Source organism: Nuphar pumila, chromosome 1 (assembly GCF_984573655.1).
Source record: "Nuphar pumila chromosome 1, dmNupPumi1.hap1.1, whole genome shotgun sequence".
NCBI classification, from domain to species: domain Eukaryota; kingdom Viridiplantae; phylum Streptophyta; class Magnoliopsida; order Nymphaeales; family Nymphaeaceae; genus Nuphar; species Nuphar pumila.
In genome coordinates, this window is record NC_143249.1 from 26,559,346 (window position 1) to 26,573,444 (window position 14,099).

The following is a 14,099-nucleotide window of genomic DNA, read 5'->3' on the forward strand; positions in this document are numbered from 1 at the left end:
ATGGTTTTGGCAATTAGTTAGATGGAATTTTGATATTAATTCTTGATGGTGGAGGTTTCTTAAAGTTCTTTTTTATTTAAATGTAAATAATTTAATTGTTTGGATAGGTAATTCATTTAGAACAATAGGCATCTCTGAGTGGATTCTTCTACTGGTTTGTAACTTCTCTATTGTCAGTAAAATTTCAGATTTGCATGGTTGGAAAAGGAAAAGAAAAAAGAGAAGTGTTCTTTGAGTGTGACAAGAATAAACTTGTTATATGGATGTTCTTTCTATTTTTCCTGAACGCAAAGTTTCTTTGGCTCCAGGACATGGTAAGGTGCATTCAGTCAATATTTAGTTTTACCTTTAACAATCAGGATGGTTGCATTGAGAGGAGACTGCTGAATTTTGTTACTTTTAGCTTTTCATATTGATGACTGCTTACATATCTTGAATTAGCCATTGACATTGATCTGTTTCTTGTTTTTATGCATACAGTAATTTAAAATGTTTGAACATGACATATATCTGATTTTCTGGGAGAAGTTGATAAAATTTTGGTCTTTGATGTGAACTCTTTTGCCATTTCCTTGCAGCATATTGGAACCATGAGAAAGGAGAGGTTTCTATATGTGATTCCGTTGACATCTCAATTGCAGTGGCCACTGAAAAGGTACTCTCTGGCTACTTTCCTATATGAGATAACTGGTCATATGTGTAAAACTTGTTTTATCCTAAATATCTCTGGTGTAGGGTTTGATGACTCCAATCATTAGGAATGCAGATCAAAAGTCATTGTCAGCAATCTCCGTAGAGGTATCCTTCGAATATATGGGACATATTCATATGTTTTGGTTTTGATAATATTATGACACCCTCCTTATTGAGGATTGAAATCATTAGCATAGAAAATGATGAGCTGGGATATTTAATAGCCAACTGTAGGAAATGCTCTAAAACATGCGGCTTCAAAGTACATAATAATGATAACTTGAGTTTTAATAGAAAAAGGTAGTATGCAGAAAGTAGGCAGGAAGAAAAAAGACTGGGGGAGGTGGATAAGAAGAGAAGACATGTGGGCTACACTAGGGCACAATAAGCGCTTCTTTCTCTCATTGCTTACGTATCCTGTTATTACATAGAATGAACATATACCCTCTTTACACACATGCTCACTTTTATATCCAAGTTGAATCCATATATGCTGGTAAATGGAGACTTGGAAAAATATGGACCTCAATCTCTTTTAGAAATGATTAAGATGTGCTGTTTATGCTTTTAACTGCTTGAAGTTGATACCATTGGCATTTAATGAAGTTGAAAATGTAACATTTTTTTAGGTGTTGTAGAGTTCATTCTATAGAAATACTTTGATCATCACTTCAGGATAGCCTGCAATATAATCCATAATAGTAAGTTAGTACCTAAGGATCACATTTATTTACAACAACAACTACAACTACGCCTTCATCCCAAAACAATTGGGGTCGGCGATATGAACCAACAAAGAAAATCATTCTGGGTCTTCCACATGAATAGTAGGGAACACCCTAACCAAATTCTCATATTGGTTCATATTCATAGGGTATGACTAAGTTTTTATGCTGGCTGTCACTGGCCTACCGCAACCCTCCTCCTTTATCCGGGCTTGAGACCGGCGGTGTATAACTAAACAGTTATACACAAGCGGAGTTAAGGATCACATTTATTTAAAATAACTAAAAACCTAAATAAGCTAAACATGATAACTTTGTTCTTTCAGAAAAGCACGAGTTTTAGTTTTCTTTTATTTCTAATTGCAAGCTTCAAATAGACGGCCTTGTAAACTTCTATAATTAAAATGTAGTTTATCAACCTTAGTACTGAAGCTGGCCTCCAGTAAATGATATTTTTATTTATGTTAGTGATGCTTCTACTTCAAGTTGGACATCTTTGTGCTCATCCCTTTTGGGAAAACCAGGTCTAAGCCCGTGCCTAGTAACAAAAAGTACATAAGCAAAAGTAAATCAAAGGCATGCCTACAATAATATCAATTAATCTGGGCACTTTGACAATAATTCAGCCCATGGCTATGGAAGGAACTATGGAGGGAATAATTATGCGAACAATGTTGGGCATAGGGTGTAATGAAATATGCGGAAATACAAAATGAGAGCCTCTAAGGGCTTACAAGATCATAAACACAAAGTGCATATGCACATACATAAGTCAAACTAAGGGACAATACAAGCGTACAAAGGCACAACACATACACTAAGTGCATTCAAGACATTAAAAAACTAAAGAGAAGAACACAAAACATAAAAAATATTCATCTTATTGAGCATGAATGCTTAAGAGAAGCATTAAGAAATGAAAGGGAATAAAAGCCCCTATTTATACACATACAAGAGAGAGGGAGACCTCAATAGAGCTGGTGGACTGTTCCAACATACAAATATAGTTGTTGGACTGTTTCATAATCTCTATTGACTAGTCAAAAAAGAACCAACAACTTTATTTGGTATTTGACCAAATAGTTCCTATAAAAACAGAAAATGACAAAAGGAAAAGAATAAAGTAAAAGTACTAATATGCCTCTAATAGGCGCAACCTATTACAATGATTGAAATAACCAAAATACCCCTAATGAGTATTTACTTATTACATCATTATAAATAAAATATATATATATATATATATACATATGAATATCTATGTATATATGTACAATATGAATCAATATATATATATATATACAACTTAACACCCCTCCTCAAACTTACGATGTGATATACCAAAAGTTTGAAAATACAAAAAGAATCAACGAGGAGGATCAAAGTCTTAAAGTGTCTTCATTGTCTTCATATTTATATCGCATCAGAGAATTTTGCAAATACAAGTCTCCGAATGTCTTTATTGGTTATTGTCTCTAAATGCCTTCATCAGCTATCTCCGTCTTCATGATACGACGTATCAAACATATTTCTTTCTCAATCCATCATATCTTTAAGAACTTGCAGTGAGAACAAAACATTAGGTTCCAACTACATAAAAAAATATGCTAACCCAATAGTTATAAAGTTTTTAAAATAAATATATTTTTTGAGCAAGAGAAACATTAGATAATCATTAAGAAAGATAAGAAAAGCATACCTCAAGAATAAATTTTTATGAAATCAAATCATAAACCTAAAATCAACATTTTTTTCAAGAAAAACATAAATATTGATCATAAGAGAATTTGATCACTAAAGGACATAAATCATCAAGAAGAGATAAACAATTATTCATAAATAATATCCCAAGAATTTTTAGAAAAGCATTTCAAATGAAATAACAAATCATCACTGACAACATGCATATAAAGTATAACAATTCAAAAGAACCCTCAAGAAAAGCTGAGATAATTAAATTTATGCATACAACAATGTGAACATGATAATTAATATGAAACACATATATATCCAACATGCAATTAAAGCATATTTAGTGCACATAATAATGAAAGAGAGCAATCTTATAAATCGCAACCCATTAGGATTCATTCGCATAACCTAGAATGGGCTTAAGCATAAAGGACCAAACAATAATCTTAATATATATATATATATATATATTATTAATGAAATGCACATGAGATGCATACAATTTTATCAATAAACATTTTTTGTACAAGTAAAAAAAGTTCAGAAATTTTATAAAGAGATTTTAAAAATCTCACACAACAAAAGGAATGATATTTGCAAATCTCAACAATAGTTCGACCACCACAAGCAATCACCTCACTACACCTCCAAACCTCAAAAATCAAGTGTATTAGCTATTAGAACAAGCGCATAATCATAATGCCATTAATGGGCTAAAAAACACAAAAAAGTGTGAATAACCAACAACTCTTGTCTACATAAAATGATACTTAAACAAGTGTATCAGCTACTAAGAAGAAGAGCATAATTACAATACCACTAATGGGCTAAAAACACACAAAAAGTATGAATAACTAATATCTCTTGTCTACATAACTGATACTCAAACAAGTGTACCAGCTACTAGAAAAAGAGTATAATCACAATGCTACATATGGGCAAAACAAATACATAAAAAGTATAAATAAACAATGGGTGCACATAACTTACCACATTTGAAAAACATCTCTTGTCTACATAAAATGACACTTAAATAAAAGGCATAATAGGAGGAAACACGAGGTAAGAGAGCTTGTAAAATGAAAAGATTTACAAATCAAGGCAGAAATATTAAATTTCACAACCTTTCAAAACACTATGGTTTCAAAAATAGATAGCCATCACAAATAAACATAATTATAAGCATCCATAATACAAAAAACCCAATATCCAAATGATACAATACACTCATGGAACTAGAGATCAAACAAATATCAGTTAGAGTCAAACTATAAGCCAACAATCTAAACTGATAAAACCGAGGTGCATACAACTCACCCCAAAAAACAACTCTGGTTCAACAAAAGCAACAAGCTATAAACAAAAGATGCATCATATAAAAAATATGTGATAGACAAAACAAATACCATAAGAAGGCAATAAATATTCACGAAAATCAATTTCCAAATAAGTGAGTTCATATATAAGAACCGATTTGAAAAACAAAGTTTCAAATCAAATCCAATAACGGTAGATGAAAACTTAGAGTGAATATAGTATAATCATATGCACAACAAGAAATCAATTGATGCAATCATATGCATAGTCAATGTAAGCAAGTTATATAGAGAGATAGCTCAATCTAGATTACAAGTCTACTATGAGACAACAATGACATATAACATTAAAGAGGGCCAAAACGTATATAGAGATTCTCAAAGAATCATATAGAAAACCAAGTGCATACACAAGTACAAATAATCATGGATACTCACAAAGAAATAAAAAAACTCATGTATATACAATAATTTTAATTACTTAAAGCCACATATCTTATACAAAAGCTACGATGAATCACATAAAATATGCATTGGAACACATTTAAGCATATATGCAAGTAGCAAGTGATAGATCAAGGCACTAAGGGTATATACCAAAGAGGCTACAATATAAAAAATAATATTTTATAAATAACAAGTATGCAATGAATCAAGAGTCTTTAATCAATAACACACATGTTCATCAAAGATATAAGTGGATAAGCACGTACATCAATAATGGACAAGTACTAAAGTGAACCATGAGGGAAACACTTATAATACCCACAAAGGGCAAACACAAAGAAATTTCTCATAATTTTCAACTTAATATTTTATTAAAAAACTAAGTTTGCAGTAAAAACATAATATTTAAATCCCATGCAAAACATGTAAGATAATTTTTATTAAAGAGCCAACTAAGAAAATAACACAATCATAAGGATCACAAATGGACCAATAGGAGAAACACCCAATAACATAACTATTTTCCTCACAAAAGGACCATAAAAGACATTTATTAAAGTGAATGACTTTCATAAGAAATCATGTTGAATACCTTGTGTACGAATAGATAAGCTCATTCATCATGTAAGGCAATCACAAGTGCACAAGGATCAAATATCAATATGAAATTTATTTATTCATAAGCTAGATTATAATTTTTAATACTACATAAGCTACTTTAAGTTTCACATAAGAATACACCAAGAATAAAGAGAAAAATTGAACACAAGTTAGGCAAAATTTTATAAGATCATACTTGTGAAAGACACAACAATTTCAAATTTTTTTTAAAATATATGACAAATTTTCAAAAAGAAACAAAACAAAGTTCAATAATAAATACAAGCATGATTTGACATTTATAACCATGAATTGTTCAAATAAAGCATCTATGTGCCAAGGATACATGCTCAAGAATATTAGATCATATACGCACATATCAAATAAAGCAAGTTTTGAAAAACTAAGATTCAAGCTAGATCTTATAAAAGCACACATATATATAATTTCACAAGATCAAACAAATATTAAAAACCTTATAAAATATTTAATAAAAATAAATTCAATGATATTTTTTTTAAAAACATTTAAAGATTTTAGTTTTTTTATAAAAATAACAATTTTTTTTTTAAAGATAAGGAAAATGAGTGTTTTCTCATGCATAATGCATGAGATAGATAACACAACACTTAAAGATATAAGATACATACCGGGTTAAGATTTTTCTTGAATCCAAAGCCACACAACGATCACGAAGCACAAACTCGAACCAAAGAATCCCAAGATCCAAAAGAGGCAAAATACCAAGAAGGATTTCTTGGCTCTTATACTATGTAATGAAATATGCAGAAATACAAAATGAGGGTCTCTAAGGGCTTACAAGATCATAAACACAAGGTGCACATGCACATACATAAGTCCAACTAAGAGACAATACAAGCGCACAAAGGTACAACACAAGCACTAAGTGCATTCAAGACATTAAAGAACTAAAGTGACAAACACAAAACATAAAAAATATTCATCTTATTGAGCATGAATGCTTAAGAGAAGCATTAGGAAATGAAAGAGGATAAAAGCCCCTATTTATACACTTACAAGAGAGAGGGAGACCTCAATAGAGCTGTTGGACTGTTCCAACATCTATAAATATAGTTGTTGGACTGTTCCAACAGCTCTATTGACTAGTCAACTCTATGTTGACTAGTCAAAAAGAACCTAATAACTCTATTTGGTATTTGACCAAATAGTTCTTATAAAAACAGAAAAGGACAAAAAGAAATGAATAAAGTAAAATTACTAATGTGCTCCTAATGGGCACAACTTATTGCAAGGATTAAAATAACCAAAATACCCTTAATGGGTATTTACCTATTACATCGTTATAAATTATATATATATATATATGGACAACTTAACATAGGGTTCTACCCATGATTGCCAGTCGAGGAAGCGGGAGCGGGAAGCGAGGCACTTTCAAAAATTTAGGAAGCGAGAAGTGTGGGACTACTTAGAAGCGAATCACGAACCGTCTCGGAAGCGACCTAGGAAGCGAACTGGAAGCGACCTAGGAAGCGAGGGGGAAGCGAAAAAAGAAGAAAAATAAAATAAAAAATAAAAAATAAAATAGAAAAAAGACGGAAGCGCGCTTCCCATATGGGAAGCACGCTTCCAAAAAAAAAGGGGACACTTCCCCACACATTTCGGAAGCGTGATGTTTTGCGCTTCCGAAACACGTATCGGGGAAGCACGTTTCCCCTACTGTAGGTGCGCTTCCGGTAACTCTGGTTCTACCTAAGATTAGTTGTCGATTGCAACTAAAGAGGAAGAGTTTGTGTATACAATTGTTGTGGTTTGGCACGTGAAGGATAAGAATATCAACCACATGTTCCCTTTAACGCATATAATGCTCAGTCCAAGGGCAAAGCATTAGGAAAACAACAGATATTAGTGTTTCTGCCACCCATGCCACTATAAACTCAGGTATACTTTCTTCTCTTCAAGGTAGTGGTATTATCATAACTTGAGGATGGAACTATGCATCCCATGATTCATGTTGGAGATATGCAATCTGAATTTCTTGAAAGGGTCAATAACCATAAAAAATGTGTTTCTCGTTCTTAATTTTCATAGAAAGTTGATTTCAGTTTCTTAAATGCCTAGAGACATGCTGAACTTTGTTTTCTTGAAGGACCTTTCAACGAGAGCTATGTACGCTATAAGTTTGTGGTAGTTGATGGCAGCTTGAACAAGCTCCAAGTTTATGTTACTCCTCTTGATAGCACCGATGCAAGTTTATGGCATCATAAACTAGGTCATTGCAGTAGGGATACTGTGAAAACTTTTATGTATAGAAGTGACTTCCACTTTCTAATGCCCTTTGTACAATTTTGTGTCCTATGGTTGTCGACTTGAAAACTATACTATGTTATCTTTTAATGTTAATAAATTTGGAAATTACCCTTTCTTTCATTGGCATCATGGCATGTCAATCAGGTGCATAGGGGCTGTCATTTTGAACAAGAAGACCTCTTGTTTTCTTCTTTTAGAATATGAAGGATCTTCCTTTTTTTGGAGGTGTGAAGGAATAACAAGATAATAAAAGAAAATGAATGAATCCATTTTCAATGATTGATATCTTTGGTGGTTAAAAGATTGGATTGTTAAGCATCTTATCATCCTTCTCATAACAAAGTTAGTCAAAAGAGATTTTGTGATCAAATACATGAATAACATGGTTGGGATTGGGGAGTTGGTGGGAATGGAACTAGCAGCAGAAGAAAAGAAAGAAAGAACCAAAAAATTAAAAAAAAGGGAAAAACTGGATGAGGAACTTCAGTGGACTTCTATTGTGCTCTAATACCATGTCAAAAATACATTAAAGAGAAGATATCTTGGAGAAAGCAGGAAGAGAATGGGCAGCCTGTGAAATCACTTCTATTGACTTACTAATATAGCATTGTGTAAGTATTAGCTATAATATCAAACAAATCATATGACATTTTTTATTTTTTGTTAAGCACATTAAAAAGAAAATGGTCATATGGTATTGCAAGACTGCCAACTATGTCACATAGGTGTGGGTGCGGATGCGGCAATGCGGCACTTTAAAAAAACTTGGGTGCGGGGGTGCGGGGAGTATATATATATATATATATATATATATATATATATATAAACAGTTTTAAGTTAACACTATGTGTATTTGTGTGCATTTATGTATTTATATATATAATATAGATAAAAATGGACTTGATTAGGGTTAACTGAATCTACTTTTGGATAGAAATGGACCTCAGTGTGGTTGACTTCACCTAACACAAAAAAAGTTGTGTCCAAGTGTCGCACCCGCATGGGTGCGGGTGCGACGCAGGTGCGGTGCCCTGTTAGAAGAGTCCGTGTGAAATAGACTGCCAACAATGTGTTCTTTTAGTACCTGGGTCATATTTAGCTTAGGTTTTAAACTAGGTGGCTGGCCTCTTTGTTAAAATATGATGTATATATATATATATATATATCTATATATATATATAGATTACGACACATACACATATATATTATCATATATATGTCTATGTGTCTATCTACATATATAAATATATATATTTATTTTGTAATACCCGATAGCGGTAATTCTGTCATTTCACTTGTACACGCATATCCTAGATATGCTTTCTTTTCTTTTTTCCTTTTATTCTTTTTCCTTTTTTCCTTTTTAGTTTTTCCTTTTTTTTTATTGTTTGAGAGGGGTCCACATAGAGTCGTTGGACCCCTCCAACGGTCATAAATATGACCGTTGGAGGGGCTCCAACGACTCTATGGGAGCCCCTCCTTGGGTCCCTTGCTGTGTATAAATAAGGGGCATGGCCCCATGTATTCTTCAAGCTTCTTATGAAGCATTTCATGAGTGAAATATATATTTTTACCTCTTTGTGTGCTTGACCACTTTTTGTGGTTTATTTTGCCCATTAGTGGCCTCTTGTGTATGTGTGTGCTTCCGTGCTCTCTCTTGGAGATTTCGCCTCTCTCATTTGGCACTTCATTACATGGTATCAGAGCCTTGGTTGAGTAGGCTTCATCGGATTCTCTCTTGACAAGTAATATCTCTCCTCTCTCTTGTCTTCAAAATTCTTTTTCTATAAATGGCCAACAAAGATGCAAAAATCAATCTCGCATTCAAATTTGATGTGACCAATTACCGCATGTGGGCGGCCGCTATGGAAAATAATCTCAAAGGTAAAAAACTTTGGGGTTACGTATGTGGAACCATTCCGGAACCACAGTTGAAGTTAACTAAGTTTGAAGGAGATGAGGAAAAAGCATTGAACGAAGAAGAAAAAGAAAAAGTTATTCTTGATTACTCTTCTAAAATGGAAAATTGGGAAAGTGAGCATGCTAAAATCTTAGCATGGTTCATGAATAATGTCGAATTGAAGATTTGTGCAAATCTTGCAAAATTCAAGAAGGCTAATGAAGCTTGGTTTTTCATGAAAGGCATGGACACCCAAAGAGACCTTGCTAGGCATTTTTTTCTACAAGAAAAGTTAAGAGCCACCAAGCAAGGTGATATGAGTATTAGGGACTACTATAGTGCTCTATCCTCTTTATGGGATGAGCTTGTTCTTCTCGAATTGCAATTGGAAGGAAGTGCTATTGCCATGAGACAAGAGCAATTGGAAAAAGAGAGGTTCTTTCAATTTATTCATGGGCTTCGTCCCGAATTTGAGCAACTTAGAGGATCTCTTCTTCATAGGGCCTCTACTCTTCTAAGTGACATTTTGGCCGACTTATGTCAAGAAGAAACCCGTTTGGCCTTGAAAGGAGATGTTGATGAAGTTCATGCCGTGTCTAGACCCGACAACAATGTAAGATCATATAAACCTCCACATTTTTGGAAGAATGATGGTGGTGGAGGAAGAAAAATCATTTGTCATAATTGTAATGAACCAGGCCATATTCGTCCGGATTGCCCTAAATTCAAAAAGAAGGTGGCTTCCGTGGGCGAAACTCCTCCAATCATCAATGAAGATTCAAAGAAGAATGGTGACATAAAGGAGTCCATCGCTCATCTAACCGAAACTCTTCAACAATTTATAAGGATGAACGCCTCTACATCATCATCTTCACCTTCCACTTCCGGTGCCGCCATCTCCTCCTTTCCAGGTATGACTTCTTGGATTCTTGACTCGGGTGCCTCTTTTCATATGACTCCAAATGCATCACTTTTGTCAAAACCAAGTCTCAATAAATTTAAATCATATGTATCCATCGCCGATGGAACATCCTTGAATGTTGAAGGCATTGGAAATCTTGAGAAAATTTATGACCAAAACAAAGAATTTTTTGTTCCCAAAATCTGAATTATTCCAAAACTCAATCTAAATCTTTTTTCTGTTTCTCAAATTACCGATTTTGAGTGTAATGTCTCTTTTTCACCAACTCATTGCTATGTGCCGGATCTCCGGTCCGGGAAGCGGATTGGGCAAGGCCATAGAAGAGGGGACCTTTATTATATGGATTTTTTGTTTTTGCCATCCAAATCATTTTGTAATCATGTTCAATCTAAAGATATTGAGACTTGGCATAAGAGACTTGGACACCCTAATATTTCCAAGTTGTACCTCTTTCCATTTTTGGAAAAATTTTGTAATACAAATACATTTACATGCAATGATTGTATTCTTGGGAAAATTCACTCTCTTTCATATTCACATAGTAATTTCGTGTCAAAAAGGCCTTTTGAACTTGTGCATTCCGATGTATGGGGACCGACACCCGTTATGTCCAAAGGGGGCTATTCTTACTATGTTTCTTTTATTGATGACTTTACTAGATACACATGGGTTTACATTATTAAGAATAAATCCGATGTCTTCACTAATTTTAAAGAATTTCACGTTCTTGTTCAAAATCAATTTCAACACGATATAGCCATATTTAGATCTGACTCGGGAGGTGAGTACATGTCTAAAGATTTTCAAAATTATTTTAAAACAAATGGAATTTTGCACCAACGATCTTGTCCTAAAACTCCACAACAAAATGGTCTTGCGGAAAGGAAACATAGACATTTAATCGAAACCACAAGAACTCTTCTTGTGTCTAAAAATGTTCCTAAAAACTTTTGGGCCGAAGCTCTTCTTACCGCAACATATCTTATAAATCGTATGCTCTCTTCTTTTTTAAAAAATGTTTCACCTTTTGAAAAATTATTTAAAATTACTCCAGATTTTAATAGACTAAGAATCTTTGGATGCAAATGTTTCATACTTAGTCAAGGACAAGATAAATTATCACCTAAAGCTCTTGAATGTGTGTTCATTGGCTATGGTGAGAATAAAAAAGGCTATAGATGCTATGATGTTCGAAACAATAAACTATATGTGTCGAGAAATGTAAACTTTATTGAAGAACAAAATGGTTTCGATATCCACACATCTAGGGAAGACATTGACTATTCTTTTCTATTTGACTTAGCTCCTAGAATTGAGTCCCCTGAGGCAATTATTTGTGATACTACTTGTGATGGCATTTTACATTATAATGATATACCACAATATGATAATGTTTCCCAAAATGAAAATCTTAATGATATAAATGTATATACCCGGCGGTTAGGAAATGAACATCAACCTGCTATTGACAGATACTCTCAAGACTTCTCTTTAGAAGAATCTATTGACAACAATCCACCTAGGAGATCTTCTCGTACTAGTAGGCCACCACAAAAATTTGTCTTATGAATCCTTTTCTTCGAATTACAGGACTTGTCTCATGTTAATACATTCGTATCATGAACCTACCTCATTCAAGGAAGCTAAAGATCATCCACATTGGATTGAAGCTATGAAAATCGAATTAGAGGCTCTTAACAAAGCCCAAACCTGGAGCATTATTCCTCAACCTTTAAGAAAAAAGACAATTGGGTGTAGATGGGTATATAAATTCAAAACCAAATGTGATGGGTCTCTAGAAAGATACAAAGCTCGCTTGGTTGCAAAAGGCTATGCCCAAGAATATGAGATTGATTATGAAGAAACCTTTGCTCCCGTAGCCAGAATGACTAGTGTACGAACCTTAATTGCTTTAGCCTCCATCAAGCAGTGGCCGATATATCAACTTGATGTTAAAAATGCGTTCCTAAATGGAACTCTGTGTGAAGAAGTTCTTATGGACCCTCTACCGGGTCTTGAAATTGGGAAATGAAATATTTTAAAATTGAACAAAGCTCTCTATGGTCTTAAACAAGCACCAAAAGCTTGGTATGATCGTTTTAGCAAAGTAGTTATTGATAATGGTTTTTCCTCATGTTACACAGATACTGCTTTGTTTGTTAAATCTTCTAATGAATACATAACAATTTTGTTGTTATATGTTGATGACATGATTATCACAGGTAATGATAAGAAAGATATTGACCTTATTAAAAATATTCTTAAGAAAATTTTGATATGTCTGACCTGGGTTTTCTAAGGTATTTCTTAGGAATTGAAGTTGCATACTCCCCCAAGGGGTATGTCCTATCTCAGATGAAGCTTGCCTCTGACATTATTGTTAGGTCTGGGCTGACAGATGACAAAAGGGTGAAGACTCTAGAAGTGATCAATGCCAAGATGAGAGCCAGTGATGGCACTCCTTTAGCAGACCCCACGCCTTCCCGTCAATTGATTGGACCTCTAACTTATTTATCTATCACCAGGCCCGACATTTCACATGCAGTTCATAGTGCAAGCCAGTTTCAGACTGCTCCTTCTACTATTCACATGGCAGCAGTAATGAGGATTATCAGATACTTAAAAAATTCCATAACTAAGGGAGTATTCTTATCCTCTTCTTCACCTCTTACTTTACTTGCATATACTGACTTCGATTGGGGGGTAACCCCGATGATCATATTTCTACCACAGGTTATTGTGTGTTTCTTGGTGAGTCACTCATCTCCTGTAGGTGTAAGAAGCAGCCTAAAGTCTCTCTCTTGTCTACCGAAGCAGAATATCGTGCGATGGCCACTACCACAACTGAGATTGTATGGTTAAGAAGCTTGCTTAAAGATATGGGTGTCTCATTCTCAACTCCTTCAAAGCTTTGTTGCGACAGCAAGAGCTCTATCTATATTGCTAGCAATCACACCTTTCATGAACGAACAAAGCACATTGAGATGGACTGTCATTATGTTCGTGATGAGTTCTTACGAGGCACCATTCAACTCCCATATGTTCCTACCGAATATCAGTTGGCGGACTTCTTCACCAAAGCTTTGCCATCGCCTCGCTTCTACTTCCTCCTTAGCAAACTCTCAGTGATTTCACCGTGTGTTTGAGGGGGGGTGTTAATGTAACGACCCCAACTCATACCTTTGAAAAATTGCGGAAATATTTTTTTTTCTAAGAGTTGCGGAAAACTTCCCAGAGACCTGGGGTCCCTACAGTTCCAATTTCAGTTGGATAACCACACCACAAACCAACTTACATTTATCATTCGTAACCAACCAACTGAACTCTTTTATTAATGAATCAATAAGAGTCATACTCAATGTCAAAAGTGAAATAACAAATTGCAGGAAATAAGAAGAACTAAAAGAAAACACAAGTAGAGCCACTCTGTCCGTAAGTGAAGTCGTCTGAAGTAAACGCGACCCTCGTATCCCCGCAGAAGTGAGTCAACTTCACTGATCACCTGTGTCTGG

At 34.3% G+C, this 14,099-nt stretch overlaps 1 protein-coding gene across 2 annotated transcripts in view; it reads left to right on the forward strand.

Annotated features, from left to right (window-relative positions):
- Positions 1–14,099, forward strand: part of LOC149848455 (dihydrolipoyllysine-residue acetyltransferase component 1 of pyruvate dehydrogenase complex, mitochondrial-like) — a 90,505-nt gene that overhangs the window by 52,438 nt on the left and 23,968 nt on the right. For both annotated transcript variants that reach the window (XM_089995546.1, XM_089995554.1), the window contains 2 exons: positions 579–655; positions 736–798. In XM_089995546.1, coding sequence (XP_089851672.1) covers positions 579–655; positions 736–798 — 140 coding nt within the window. The remainder of the gene's footprint in view (positions 1–578; positions 656–735; positions 799–14,099) is intronic.